The sequence below is a fragment of the Phalaenopsis equestris genome, unplaced genomic scaffold, assembly GCF_001263595.1.
Source record: "Phalaenopsis equestris unplaced genomic scaffold, ASM126359v1 Scaffold000422, whole genome shotgun sequence".
NCBI lineage: Eukaryota > Viridiplantae > Streptophyta > Magnoliopsida > Asparagales > Orchidaceae > Phalaenopsis > Phalaenopsis equestris.
The window spans coordinates 878,611-893,728 of NW_018164863.1; the positions used below are offsets into that span (position 1 = coordinate 878,611).

General features: G+C 34.6%; 1 protein-coding gene across 3 annotated transcripts; it reads left to right on the forward strand.

Annotated features, from left to right (window-relative positions):
• Positions 1–12,866: 12,866 nt before the first annotated feature.
• LOC110027313 (gibberellin-regulated protein 12-like) lies at positions 12,867–15,105 on the forward strand. Of its 3 annotated transcripts, XM_020728680.1 has the most exons (5): positions 12,867–13,188; positions 13,268–13,312; positions 13,418–13,451; positions 14,235–14,431; positions 14,935–15,105. In XM_020728680.1, the coding sequence occupies exons 1-4, from the start codon at positions 13,108–13,110 to the stop codon at positions 14,414–14,416; spliced, it is 342 nt and encodes a 113-aa protein (XP_020584339.1). In that variant the 5' UTR covers positions 12,867–13,107; the 3' UTR covers positions 14,417–14,431; positions 14,935–15,105. The 3 variants fall into 3 exon arrangements, with proteins under 3 accessions (XP_020584339.1, XP_020584338.1, XP_020584341.1); XM_020728679.1 differs by lacking the exon at positions 14,935–15,105 and having other exon boundaries at positions 14,235–14,913; XM_020728682.1 differs by lacking the exon at positions 14,935–15,105 and having other exon boundaries at positions 13,271–13,312; positions 14,235–14,910.
• The last annotated feature ends 13 nt before the right edge of the window (positions 15,106–15,118 follow it).

Below are 15,118 nucleotides of genomic sequence, written 5' to 3' on the forward strand. Positions count from 1 at the left end.
GACAAATTATTTTAAACTAGTTCAATCCATTTAAAATGACAATGCATAACACAAAATAGATGTCATAAGAAACTCATTTGATGTTCTTTATGTATTGTGCAAGAAAGTTCACGATAAATGGCTTCATGAATTTAAGTTAAAAAATATATTTTTGTTAACTTTTTATAGCTTTTAATTCAAAAAAATATGTCTATATTGGCATTACAATATATTTTTGTTAGGAAATAAATGAGTTAGTGGCACATACTATGTAAAGATGATGTAGCTATGATTTCATATTCTAAACAATTTTTCTTATCTAAGCTTTATTAAATAGCTTAAATTTGAAGCATATATATTTGAAATCTTCAATAATTAAACAAATTCACACATTGATCTTATCTAATGCAATGTGCACACATGCTATGTAAAGAAAAGGCACCAAAATTGTTCATCCAAAATAAAAATATGTTATTAACATATTATAAAAATAAAAACTCAATTCCATTACAAAAAAAGCATTTGTTACTCTTTTTCATCATCTAGTCGACCTACTCTACATCCAAAATAATTGAGTTTTAATATCCTTATCTAAAATTATGATGCGCACATGAGAACGTCATTCACTTCAAATCCAAAAGTAAATTTATATTGAAGTGGACCAAAAAATAATTTATCTTATATATCCATTTCATACCATCACAACTAGGGGTGAAAATGAATCAAACATGACCGAACCGAGCTTTTGTTCATGTTTGGTTTATTTGAAATTATATCCATTTGAAATGGAATCGTGTTCGAAAATGTTCATGAAAATAGATGTTCATGTTCGGTTCCATTTGTTTGAATTTAATTCAATTTATTCGAATTATTTGTATTGTTTGAATCACTCAAATTGTTCGAATTGCTTGTGTTCGAACAATTTGTGTAGAACGTCTCACAAAGGGTTTTCTCGATCTTAAAGCTACAGAAAACCACACATGAGTGAATTATGATCCATTAACTTCTAAAATGAGTATTTTTCTCTATCATTGATGAGAGAATCTATCGCCAACGGACATTCTGAACAACAACGCGGGTAATGCATGTCTAACCCTAATTTTCTCATAATGAGCGTAGGAGGATTCTGTGACTTGCCCTGACCCCAAGGGCTCCAGATGGATACAGAGGGACCCATAAACATCAGAATGAGCATCAAACATGTTCAATGTCCTGGATGAGTCCATCCAACTGTGTGTTCTCCCGAGTGGGGTTGAATCATCGTAAACCTTAATTTCGTGCCCTAAACATGTACCAAAGATCTCAGAGGGGTGTCTTAAGCTATTGAATGCTACGAGTGAGTAGTGAATCATCTTGAGTCAGTCATTTTTTGGTGCCAACAACGACATTTGTGATGATGCTCCGCTTTATTTGTTTTTTTTTGTTCAGAGCTTCGTTGCAAGGAGTAGGCTTCAGATGATGGTGATCGACAGTGACATGTGAGGGTAATCGACGGTGGTTGGTAGATGTAGGAGCAGGAGGCATTCGCTAGATCGTTGGTTAATAAGTGATGTTAGAAGTCAGCTCCTCCTTCAGACTTCTTTAGTTTTCAAGCTCAAGTCCCATCTCAATAGAGGGCATGGCTCTATTTTATAGAGACCATGTTGCAATTAATGGAAGAATTTAAACCACTTTGATCGAATGACCCAGAGATTCATTGGATTGAACAATATTTGATAAGCATTTGGGTGTCTTAATTATATTATTGAATGATCTTATGTTCGTTGGATTTGTCTTGTCGAGATGCTCGATTTGATTATAAACTTGCCAAATTTAATATCAATTTGAATTTTTAAATATGCCTAGAAAACTTTCAAAAGTGGTTTAATGTCTTGATTGACGCTTGATTTAGTTCATATTGGATCAATTTGGTACCATTGGGTTTTTCTTGTCAAGCATGTCATTTTGATTATAAGTTTGCTGAAATCCGAGCTTTGAATGACTTTAAATCAAAGCTTGAATATTTCTTGCTCAAAATATCAAATTGTGATCCATGTCATGCCTCAAGATTCGTATTGGTTTTTAGAAATTTATTGGTGGTGTATCACTAACTAGTCTAAAACTTGTTCAATTTGATTTCAATAATGCCCAAATGAAGTCATTGAAACATAATTTAAGGTTGTGGATTGTGAATTGAATGATCAATTGAACTCTAAATTTGATATATTTATAGTCGAATAAAGCATCTCAATGAGAGAAATCCAACGGGTCTACGCTCAATTATGAGGTTATTAAGAAACTTAAATCCTTAAAAAAATGCATATGATTAAGTGGAATCTACATAAACCGTCTGGTCACATGGTTATGGAAGTAATGCGCCAAAAGACCAACAAGCCCCTTCCTAAAAAGTTATAAAGAGACTTCATCTCTTTACTTTAAGGGGGAGATATGAGAAGAGGAGAAGTGAAATTCTAGAGCATGTTATGTAGAGAAGACCCAACTAGAAACCACGAGCCTCCTTAGCCGTCGTCAACCATCGATCTCCGTAGTCGCCAGCAACCGTCGACCATCGACCTCCAAAGCCATCAACCACCATTAACCACCCCTTATCGTCACCACCTGCATTTGCAGACCACCAATCGTCGACAACCACTGCTTGCAACCGCTGTAGCCAGACCACTATTGTGGTTAAATTTTCCATCACTTTTATTTTTTGCTCTTATAAAAACACGTGTAGTTTTGAATTTAAGATTCTAGCCCCGTTCACCTTGTCATGAAAAAATGTCATGCCTATGTACTTACAAATATATAATAAATTACTTTAATGAGCTCGATCACGATTGTTTCGTCACCACCTGCATTTGCAGACCACCAATCGTCGACAACCACTGCTTGCAACCGCTGTAGCCAGACCACTTTTATTTTTTGCTCTTATAAAAACACGTGTAGTTTTGAATTTTAGATTCTAGCCCTGTTCACCTTGTCATGAAAGAAGATCATGCCTCTGTACTTACAAATATATAGTAAATTACTTTAATGAGCTCAACCATGTGTTTTTTTTTTCTCTCATGAGATTTCTTTCAGGTAAAAGATTAGGTCTTCGATATGAAACACATTGGAATTGGGTTGTATATATGCAGGTGCCCTTATATATTTAAAAATGAAATTGTACACTAGAAAATATATTATTTATAAATATTAAGAGATTATTATCATGTAAAATTTCTCTTACACATTTAAAATAAGTTTCTGGCCGGGTTAAAAAAATTTATAAAATATAACAAATTAATGTAATTTTATCTAAAAATTTAAATTTTATAAATATTCAAGATAATTTTATCAAATATATTTTTTTAAAAAAATTTAGAAATATTTTAAAGGATTATAAATTAAATATTAAATTTAAAATTAAAAAAAATGAAGAAAAAATTCTTTTTAACAAGAATTTATATTTATTTCTAAATTTTATATAGATTTAATAAAATTTTATTTATTTTTAAATTATTAAGATTATTTCTTTTTTGTATTATCTAAATAAATTTTAAAAAAATAAAAGGGCCTTATTCCCCCAATAAATGGGTGACGATGGCCCATTTAAAATTTTTTTAAAATAATATTATTTTATTAAAATTTTTTTTGCAAATTTTCCTTTTAAAAATTTTCCCTAATATCTCCACATTTAAAAATAATATCAAAATTACTGTTAATTTTATTTTGATGACAGCTTGATATCGTAAAATGTTATGTGAAAACAAAAATATATCATGCTAATTATCTAGCATAAATTAAACCATATTAGAGCTATTAAATTAATAATTTATTTTCATTTAAAATCTCTGGGCTCGTGTTCGGCTCGTTCGAAACTGCTTGTATTCAAAATTGGCTCGTATTATAAATCAACTCGTGAACAGTGTGTTCATATTCAGCCCGTGTTCAACTCGAAATTGACTTGTTAAAATTAAATTGAAAAAAATAGAAATAAAACGTTGGATTCGAACTTAGACCAAATGTATGAAAAAAAAGGAACAGAATCACATTACCACACGATGTGTTATGATTTAAATTTACATATAAATATATATAATATATTATTATATAATAATTATATAATTTTTTTTATTCGAGCTAAAACGAGCAGAACACGAGTGAACAAAGAGCTGTTTGTGTTCGGCTCATTTATAATTCGAGCTTTAAGAACTTGTTCGTGTTCGACTCGTTTACTTAACGAACAAGACGAACACAAGCTACTTAAAGAGCCGAACATGAGTTGTTTGCGAACAACGAGCTTTTTTGACGGTAACACGAGTTGTTTGCGAACAACGAGCTTTTTTGACGGCCTTAGCTGTAATACATTAATAACTACATTATTATCTGATTTATCACAACAAATTGTTGTGATATATTCTACCCCAATATATTTAATATTTATAAAAATAAAATTGAAAATATAATAATTTATTTAACTTTTTAATTTATAATATAGAATAAAGTTTGATAATTTTGGCATTGCTTAATTTAAAAAAAATGAAAAATGTTAAATTTAAGAATTAAAAAAAAATAGGGAAGTTTACATAAGTAGCACACAATTCTTATGTATTTACATATTTCACATCAAAACTTTCATATTTACATGCATAAGATTTTGGTGGTTTAAATTTATGCACGAAAAGCACATATTTTACTTTTATAAAAAAAAATAATAGCACTATTTGTTACGTGATGTTATAATCTTAAATGTTATATGTGTGAATATGAAATTTGAGTGGTGAAACATATAAATTGGTAAGAATTGTATGGGTTCTATGCAAAAACCTTAAAAAAAAGGTATCGCACAAACACAAAAATCTACCACGAGCGAGCTTATCCTCTGTGTGCACATTACTTTTAGACAGGCGCACATGTTCAACTTGTGAAGCTCAATTAAATTGCCACTTTTGTTCCATTAATTGGATTTTGTTGATTTTTTATTCATCATTTTGAACTTTTTATTTATTTAGAGAGCTGCACAAACTAGAAAATTTTGATGAATACTAAATTAGAAACTTAAGAGTCAATTTGGGGCGGCGGTGTGGTGGCAATGCAGCACCGAACCGCAGTTTTGTCTGTTTGTGTAAACTGTATTTTGATCATTTTTTCAAAAAGCTGCAACTGAAATCTGTGTTTTTCCACAAATCTTGGCTAAGTATGGCGGCAACTTTCTAACCGCGGTCAGATTTTTTCAAAATAAATAAAGGTAAAGGAAAAGTCACATAACTTTTTTACAACATATTATTTTTTAGTAGTTTCACAATTACTTTTAAATAAGCTGCAATTGCCCCCAAACAGACAGTAGTAGGGTTACTCAAGTTCATAGCTCATTTTTTTTTTTTTTGTCATTGCTGATTCAACAATCTGATAGAAAGCATATTTATTCTGGGTTTTAACAATTATTCGGTCCAGTAAAGAGCCAGTCTATCAAGTTAAATCATTAAGTATGGCGGGCCAAACTTTTGCTGGGAATCACATGCATGTTAAAGATATAATGAGTGAAAGAGACATAAATGAAGCAAAACAGAAATGGTGCTGTTTTGTTTTTTAACTTTTCTCCCCTAATTTAATTAGTCGGAGCATTTAGATACATACCGCTTAATTCTTATGTATTTATCTATCTATATTCTAAATTTTATTTTTTTTATATTTTTACCATACAAATATTTCATATCACATAAAAAATATATCAATATTTTAATTTTTTAAATATGGTTATGAATGATATCACATATGCAAAATTTAAAGTTTAGATGTTAGATGCGTAAATTCATAGGAATTGAGTGATATGTATGCAAATCTTTCTTAATTAATTTTTTAATTTTCTGCTTATCCTGAGGTCCATATCATTTGTCCTCAGTTAAGCTTAACTCTACAGTACTCCCACCAGAGAAGTATTGGTTGTTGTTAGGTATGACTCTTGGTGAAGAGGTGTGTCTCCTGGTGAAAAGAAGTGTCTCTTGGAATAAAGGGGGTTGTGAGGAGCGAGGGCGTGATTGTAATTTTATCTGAGGGTTAGTATATGTCTATATATATGTGTGTAACCCTATGGGATGTATTGTAACTTTTCTGAAATAGTGAAACCGCTGCTCGATCCTGAGGACGTAGGCAATTCTTTGCCGAACCTCGTTAAATTTATGTGTTCTTCTTCTAGTTTGTGTCGATTTCTGTTTTATTCCGCTTCAATCTTCATAACAATTTTATCACTCAACAAATCATATATAAATATTAAATATATACATGAAAATTATGTCAGCTCTGATGACCTTAGAGGGGGTCAAAAAGTATGGAAAAAAAAAACAATAAAGGAGAGCTCACTCATAGAAGATTGTGAGATGTTTTTATTTGACTAAATGTAATCATCAAAACCAAAAAAAAAAAAAAATCAAAATCAGTAAAGTCACGAAGACGACCTCATGACCCAAACCAGAACCTACTAGGCTTAAATGAGATAGGTGTTTGAGTAAATCATTCAAAGAAAGCCGAGAGAAAATGTTGACATATCTATCGGTTTATACAATCCAAGGAAAGAATCTAGTTCCCAGGCATCACATGTCGTGCCACGAATGGCCGGTAGGATTTCTCATAAGGGACCAAGAATTAGCCATACGACCGAGCCTCACAATCATCCTAAATAACTATCTCGTCAATGAATGAGCTGCTTGTCGAGTTACAGTGATTCACCATTTGCTCAATAGGTCAGTCGCATCCTACCAACATAATCTCCTCATTAAAGACTCGTGGGTGCCGACCCAAAGCTAATTGAATCTTGACAACCAGCTGCGCCAACTCTGTCAAATCGATCAAATCAGCCTTAGCAATGTGAAAACACTTCAACATGGAGAAGAAGATGATTGAAACGGTAATAACAGCTTTTTCATATTCCTCAAATCAATAAAGTAAACTTTTTTACAAAGGGTAATATATAAAGACGTATAGGAAAATGTTTGTTATGAGCTGAATGGTATATTCTTGTTAAAATCGAACAATCATGATTCCTCTAGGTTGTGAAGCATGGCAGGGTGGTAGAGAAGTAGAGCGGAGGTCGTTACATCCCCATCAAGCTGATTGTTTCATCGAAAGTGTGAGCTTGTCATTCAATTGCTGAAAATGAGAATTGGAGATAGCCTTTGCAAAGTTGTTGGCAAGCCGGTTTTGAGTGGTGATGTGATGAACCGTGAGGTTTTGTTGTTGTATACAATCACGAATGAAGTGGCAGCAAACTTCTATGTGTTTGGTTCTAGCATGGAAAACATGATTGTTCGTAAATATTATAGCAGAGATATTGTCACAATGGAGTATTGTGGGTTGAGACTGTGAGGTGTTGAAGTCAACCATGAGACAACCAAGCTATATAAGATCCATGGCTGCATAGGTGATAACGCGGTATTCGACTTCAGTGGATGATCGAACAACAATTTTTTGTTTCTTAATGAACCAAGAGATGGGTGTTTAGTCGAGAAAGGCACAATAGCCGGATGTAGATTTGCGATCAATGGGGTTACTTGCCCGGTCAGAGTATGAATGGGCTAAGATTTGAAGAGTGGGTTGGTGAATGGAAATGCCAACAAATCTAGTTCCATTAATGTAGTAGAGGATTCACTTAAGTTGTTAAAATTGATGGTGTGTGGGCAGTTGCATATATTGAGAGGCAAGATTTACAACAAATGCAATGGCCGGGTGAGTAAGTGTAAGCTGTTGGAGGGAGCTTACAATTTGGTGATATGTGGTTAGATTTGGTGGAAATATAGATTTGAAGACCTTTTGGGTGAACAAGGATTGAGGACTAGTTTGGAGTTGAGCATGTCAGTGAATTGGAGATTGTCGGTGGCATATGAGAATTGAGATAAGTGAAGTTCATTGGAGGTGGTAGTTGCTTGGATATCGAGAAAGTGAAAGAGGGGCGAAGAGTTTCATAGGAAATTACGTTTGAAGTTAGTTAACGGTGAAGTTAATGAGAGAGGAATCAGTGCCAGTAAGGATTACATCGTTTACGTATATGAGCATGTAGAGATGATGATTGGCATTATGTTGACAGAAGAGAGAAGCATTGATAGAGCTGGTCTGAAAGTCAACTGTGTGGTGATAGAAGGAGAGGGGTGGCAAACCATTGATGTGAAGCTTGTTTTAGACCGTACAGGGCTTTGTTGAGTAGCTATACATGATTGAGATAGTTGGGATCAACAAAACCAAGTGGATGGAACATGTGGATGGTTTCATTTAGGTTACCATGGAGGAAGGTGTTGGATACATCAAGTTGAAGAATGGGGCAACGATTTGTGAGGGCAGCTGTGATGAGAACACAAATGGTTGGTTGTTTGGCTACAAAACTGAAGCTTTCGGTGCAGTCAAGGTCATGTTGTTGTTTAAAGCATTTAGCTAAAAGGTGGGCTTTATAGTGGGAGATTGTGTCATCAGTGTTTGAGTTTGGTACGATAGGTTCATTTGGAACCTAAAATAATGTATTGAGGGGAATGTGGAACTAGGATCTATGTGCCTTGTGATTGTAGTAGAACTTGGAATTCAATGGACATTGCTTCATGTCATTGAGGGTGTTTGACAGTAAAGGAGTAGCAGGTTGGAGTGGTGATGAGTTGATCAGTGAGGTTGAGTATTTGATGTGTTTTGAGAAATCCAATTTGAAAGCAGGTTTACATATGATGAGTACATTTGGTGGTGGTGTTGAAGTTGTAGATGTGGGGTAGAGTTTGTAAAGGAGGGATTATTTGGCATTTGAATTAGGGAATTTAGTTTGGGTTGGGAGAGGCAGGTATTGAGGGTGGTGTGATAGGTTCATTTGGAACCTAAAATAATGTAATGAGGGGAAGGTGGAACTAGGATCTATGTGCCTCGTGATTGTAGAGCTTGGAATTCACTGAGCATTGCGTCATGCCATTGTGGGTGTTTGATAGTAGAGGAGTAGCAGGTTGGAGTGGCGATAAGGTGATGAATTAGGTTGAGTATTTGACGTGTTTTAAGAGATCCAGTTTGAAAGCAGGTTTGCATATGATGAGTAGGTTTGGTGGTGGTCTTGAAGTTGTAGATGTTGGGGTAGAGTTTGTAATGGAGGGATTATTTGGGATTCAAATTAGGGAATTCAGTTTGGGTTGGGAGAGGCAGGTGTTGAGGGTGGCGGTTTAGGTGGTTCATTTGGTAGAATGGAGGTTGGGATCATAAGAAGTGGAGGTAAGTTAACCGTATATGATAGGGTTGGTGCAGATTGATTGGAGGGATTATGAAAGGAAAATATGGCCTCATTAAAGAGCACATGACAAGATGTGTATATTTTGTTGGTTATGGGATCGAGGCATTAGTAAATTTTTTGATTGGATGCATAGTCCAAGAAGAAACCTGGTGTGGATTCGGGAGCTAGTTTATGTTGAGCATAGGGTCTGAGCCAACGATAGCAAAAACGCCCATATATTTTGAGATGATTGTAGGATTGGGGTGATGGCAAAGTAGCTCAAAGAGAGATTTGAAGTTGGTGGTTTTGGATGGTAGACAAATGATTAGGTATGCGACAATAAGAAGAGTGACGACCCATAAGTGATGAGTTAAGTGAGCGATGACCATGAGAGTGAGGAATTCGATAAGGAGGTGGTGTTTGTGCTCGACGACACCATTTTTGTTCGGAGGTGTATGGACATGAGTATTAATGCAGTATATCATGGTGGTTGGTAATGTTTTGAAAAGAGTGGTTAATGTATTCTCCTTTCCATCTGCACAAAGAGATTTACTTTTATAGATGCATCACCTTTTCAACAGTACCACTATTGAGGTACCATTTGTTGCGTTGGATTCAGTGTTGGTGGTAACAAGAGCTGTTGGCGCTTGATAGGATTTGACATGGTGGAACCAACACTTGAAAGCTTCATGTTCATGCTTGTGACAAATTTGGCACACTGTGGGAGTACAATTGTTGCAGTTGGAGTTGTGTTGGGCTGATTCAGACTAGATGAGTATGCATTATGTTGGTCATTTGACGAATAGTTGTTTGATCGACCTTTACCTCGACCATGAGATGCAAAGAGGGTTGTGGAGATGGAGGACTCTTTAATTTCTTCGTTGGCTAGATTGATTTCTTTGATGCATTGTAAGGTGTAATGATCGTTAAGGGAGATTGGGTGAAGAGTAGTGTGGATTGCTTTGAAAGCATTATAGTTTGATAGCAACCGATTGAGGGTGTAGTGAATGATATCTGGAAGATCGAAAGAGGTCTATGTAGCGGCAAGTATGTCTACCTTCGCCTTGACTTTAGACAGATATTGATTCAATAGCAACCGATTGAGGGTGTGAGGGTGTAGTGAATGATATCTTCCAGATCGAAAGAGGTCTATATAGTGGCAAGAATGTCTACCTTTGCCTTGACTTTAGATAAGTATTGATTCATAGATTTGTTGAGCATATTAAGGTTGTGAAGTTCATTCTTTAATTGGATAATGTGACAGCGGTTGAAGGATTGGAGACGTTGCTCCATTGTTGCCCAGTTGTCGTGGCAAGTATCTAGGGTTAGAATATAAAGTAAGATAGAGGGGGAGATGATTGAGTAGAGGGCCACAACAAGATTTTGGTCGATGAGCATCCATTAGTGGAATCGAAATTGGGGAGTAGGGTTTTGATGGCATATGAAATATGTCGAGGAGGTCATAAACAAAAGCCATCTAAGAAACTGTCGTACCTATTTGCACAGAAGAGTTTCATGACTAACATCTTCCATGTGGGGTGTTTGTCGTTGGAGAGTGGAGTAGAGACGAAACTCCGATTATTAATCAAGATGAATTTGAGCTGAGAGGGGAATGGATTGTCGGCTGGCAGGGCAATGGGCTGAGATGTTGTATTGGCTTTGGAGGAAGCAGTGGAGGTAGTGGAGGCCATGAGATCTGACAATATTAGAGTGAGTCGGAGGAGGTTGTGAGACATGACTGCTTCGATACCATGTGGAAACACTTAAAACTGGAAGAAGAAGATGACTGAAAAGGTGATAGCGGCCTTTTCATATTCCTTAAATCAATAAAGTGAACTTGTGCTCATAAGGTAATATATAAAGGCATGTTGGAAATGGTTTGTTATGAGTTGAATGATGAGATGGATTCTGGTTAGAATCAAACAGTCTCGATTCCTCCAGGTTGTCAAGCACGACAAGTTGACAGAGAAGTCGAGCAGAGATTGTTACAACCTAGTTGTGCTCATAAGGTAATTTATAAAGGCATGTTGGAAATGGTTTGTTATGAGTTGAATGATGAGATGGATTCTGGTTAGAATCAAACAGTCTCGATTCCTCCAGGTTGTCAAGCACGACAAGTTGACAGAGAAGTCGAGCAGAGATTGTTACAACCTAGTTGTGCTCATAAGGTAATTTATAAAGGCATGTTGGAAATGGTTTGTTATGAGTTGAATGATGAGATGGATTCTGGTTAGAATCAAACAGTCTCGATTCCTCCAGGTTGTCAAGCACGACAAGTTGACAGAGAAGTCGAGCAGAGATTGTTACAACCTAGTTGTGCTCATAAGGTAATTTATAAAGGCATGTTGGAAATGGTTTGTTATGAGTTGAATGATGAGATGGATTCTGGTTAGAATCAAACAGTCTCGATTCCTCCAGGTTGTCAAGCACGACAAGTTGACAGAGAAGTCGAGCAGAGATTGTTACAACCTAGCCAGAGCCATGCTAGCCCAACCAACCCAATAATAGAACAATCAAGCAATAGACTAGTGTATGTAAAATACCAAGAATATCAGATAATGTCCCCATTAAAGAAGGGGCAAAATATATAATATCACTTATTGTATCATCTCTAAATACAGATTAGAAATAGCTAATGGACAAGTCATTTTCCTTTTCATTTATTATTCACTTCTCTCTCTTCTTTTTTATGCCCTAACCTTTGAGGTATGATTCACATACAAATTGAGAGAGAGAGAGAGAGAGAGAGAGAGAGAGAGAGAGAGAGAGAGAGAGAGAGAGAGAGAGAGAGAGAGAGAGAGAGAGAGAGAGAGAGAGAGAGAGAGAGAGAGAGAGAGAGAGAGAGAGAGAGAGAGAGAGAGTATAAGAGTGTCGGTGGAGTTCAGCTACGGCAGCAACTTGGAGAGCCTAGAAGTAGGGTTTTTAGTTAATTAGTGTATTTATAAATAGTTAGGGACATTTACATAGATACCACCCAATTCTTATGTTTTGCATATCTAACAGCTAAATATTACTTTTTTTACATTTATCGCACCATAACTTTTTATATCACCTGAAAATGCCCCCATTTTATCTTTAAAAAATTGAAATATACATTCTTATATATAAATAAGGTGGCATGCATGTAAAAATTAATGTTTTTGATTTTAGATATGTAAATACCTTGGAATTTGGTGGTATATATGTATGTAAATCTTTCTTAATTTTCTGAATAGATTGTTTAGTTAGGTTCATAAATATACACATCTGTTTGTTGGACAATTTTTTCCTTAAAGAATTTATTAAAATTCTTATTTAATGATGATTGAATTGCTCACTCTAATGTCTCTAGCAAATTTAAATTAATATTATTGTTAGTGTTGTAGTTGCCATGATAGATAGTTTGACATGCTGATTTTACTCTTTCCTCATTAATATTTAGAGTTTACTAAAGAATTTAATTTAGTAATTAATGAGTTATATTAGTTTTGATTAAATTTACCAATTCATTTTAATCTAATTATTATACCATATATTTTCATTATTATCATAAAAAAATATTATTACTTATATTTATTTAAAACAAATATATTATTAATAAAAAAATTGATAAATAATTATGTAGACTATTTTTAGTGGGGCAAGTATTTGTGAACCTGCTGAAAACAAGCTCTTTTTCAAAAATCAAATTTACTTTTTTTCAAAGCAGTCTACAACTCATGTTAAAAAACCAGCTTTCTATTACAAAAATTTCTAAAAATAGTAAGAAATAATTGTGAGGGACTTAAAAGCAGAACATGCAGAAACTGTCATCAAATAAATGAACTTTAAAGAGATAAGTTCAGCAGTGCACATTTAAGCTCTGCACTCAAGTGTTAATTATATCAATATAACAGAGCCTTCAGTCTCGATTGAGACATTGTTGCTAGAGGTAGAACTACACCCATTGCTCTGTAAGCATGGGAAGATTAAGCAATTTCTTCTTCCTCATATTCTTTGTCATCTTGGCCTTCTTTTCAGAACTTAAAACTGCTTCCGAGGTGCTTCCTGAACTCACTAAACCCAGATTTCAGTATTTTTGCTGCTTTGAGTTAAAAAATTTTAACCTCATTGTATCAGCAGATGGTTAATGGGGAACTGAGCTTAAATTTGGCAGTACGCAAGGTAATGTGTAGAAAGTAGGATTCCTTGGCAACTCAGTTGTGTTTAGTTTGAAAACTTTTAGTTTTCTAACCTGCTTATGATTATATCTTGCTATTTTATATACAGCACAAACACAGACATTCAGGTTTCAGTGCAGCAGGTTTGTCTATAACTCCCTTTTTATTTTTTGTGGTTTTTAGTCTGAGCGAATGTGATTTAATCTACATTTTTTAAGTCTCAATTTTTTCTAACATTTAAGGACTCATTTGGTTGGGCTTTTGCTTGCTTTGCGCCATTAAAAAGCTCAGAGAGAGAGAGCTGTCATAGTTTGAGAAAATTGCTTTAAAAAACGCTTCCGAAGTTTTGAAACTACTTAAGCAGCTTTTCTTCTGCTAATTTATCAAGAAAAGAAGCCAAATCTAACCAGCCCTAAATCTCTATAGGATATATAAATATGTCGGAGGATTTACATACATACCACTAAATTCTTATGTATTTACATATCTAGCAAATAAGCTTCAATTTTTACATGCATATTCTTCTAGTTTCTCTATGCATGGAAAGATGGATTTCACTATTTAAAAGTTAAAATGACGGTTGTGGTAGAAAGGATTTGGAAGGTATAAATGTAAAAAATAAAGTTTAGGCATCAGATTTGTAAATTCTTAGGAATTTGGTGGTATGTATGTAACTGCCCCAAATATGTTTCTCGAACTGAACTTTTATGGCCTTTTTGGTTGCTTGGAGTTAAAAATCATGTCTTGTAAAATTATAAAATTAATTTTAAAAATAATTAGCGCTTTTATAAACACTTGAGACTAATGACCCTCTTAAAAAAGTCCTCTTTCATTTATGTATGTATGCATATAGGAAAAGTTCATATATTTGAATGGAAAAAAAATGAAAATACCTTCACATTTTGATAAATTTATATGGTTTATAGAGTGCCCAGGTGCATGCCAGTACAGGTGCTCCAAGACGGCTTATAAGAAGGCCTGCTTGTTCTTCTGCCAGAAATGCTGCTTCAAATGCAGGTGTGTACCTCCTGGGACTTATGGTCATAAGGAGGTCTGCCCTTGCTACAACAATTGGAAGACTCAGAGAGGAGGCCCAAAATGCCCTTGATTGCTTAATTAATCAGTTAATTAATCTTCTCAGAAGCTTAATTAAGAAATTATGGCTCTGCAGAATTGGCTTCCATTAGCCAATTATTAATTAATTTTGTCACATTATATCTCTAATCATTAGGAAAAAATATCAATGCTTAAGTATTCAGTTCAGTTTAATTTCATGTTTTTTGGAGGTGTTTTTAATGAAATGTCTTCTGTTAATTAGGAAATATATATAGCTGCGTGCTAATTTAGTATTTTTCATTCTGTCCTAAAATAAATTAATAAATATTTTATGTTGAATCTTGATTTTTTTTTCGGAAATACACCACTCAAGAGATAGAGTAGGGAGAAGGAGGAGGAGAGAGAGAGAAGAAAAGTGTTAGAAAATTCTAAATAGAGAAAGGAGGTGGTGGGGTTCCTTTATTCATATTTATAGGTGCATATTTATGCAATTACAAAAGAGATGGAACAGTTTTAGAAATCATCCTTAACAAAATTAATGTATACCACATTTGAATGTTTTACTTCCAGATTTGTACCACAACTTTAATTTGAATATGACGGCTACCAATTGGTCGACATGTTTGAATTCGGTCTACCAAGGCGACATTTCAAATGATTATTCTTGCAGAAGCAAAGTCAATCGATAGTCCCGTCGTGACCAGATGCTCCTACGTCCGTAAGATTGTCCTGCCGATAGGATCCATCATGGGGC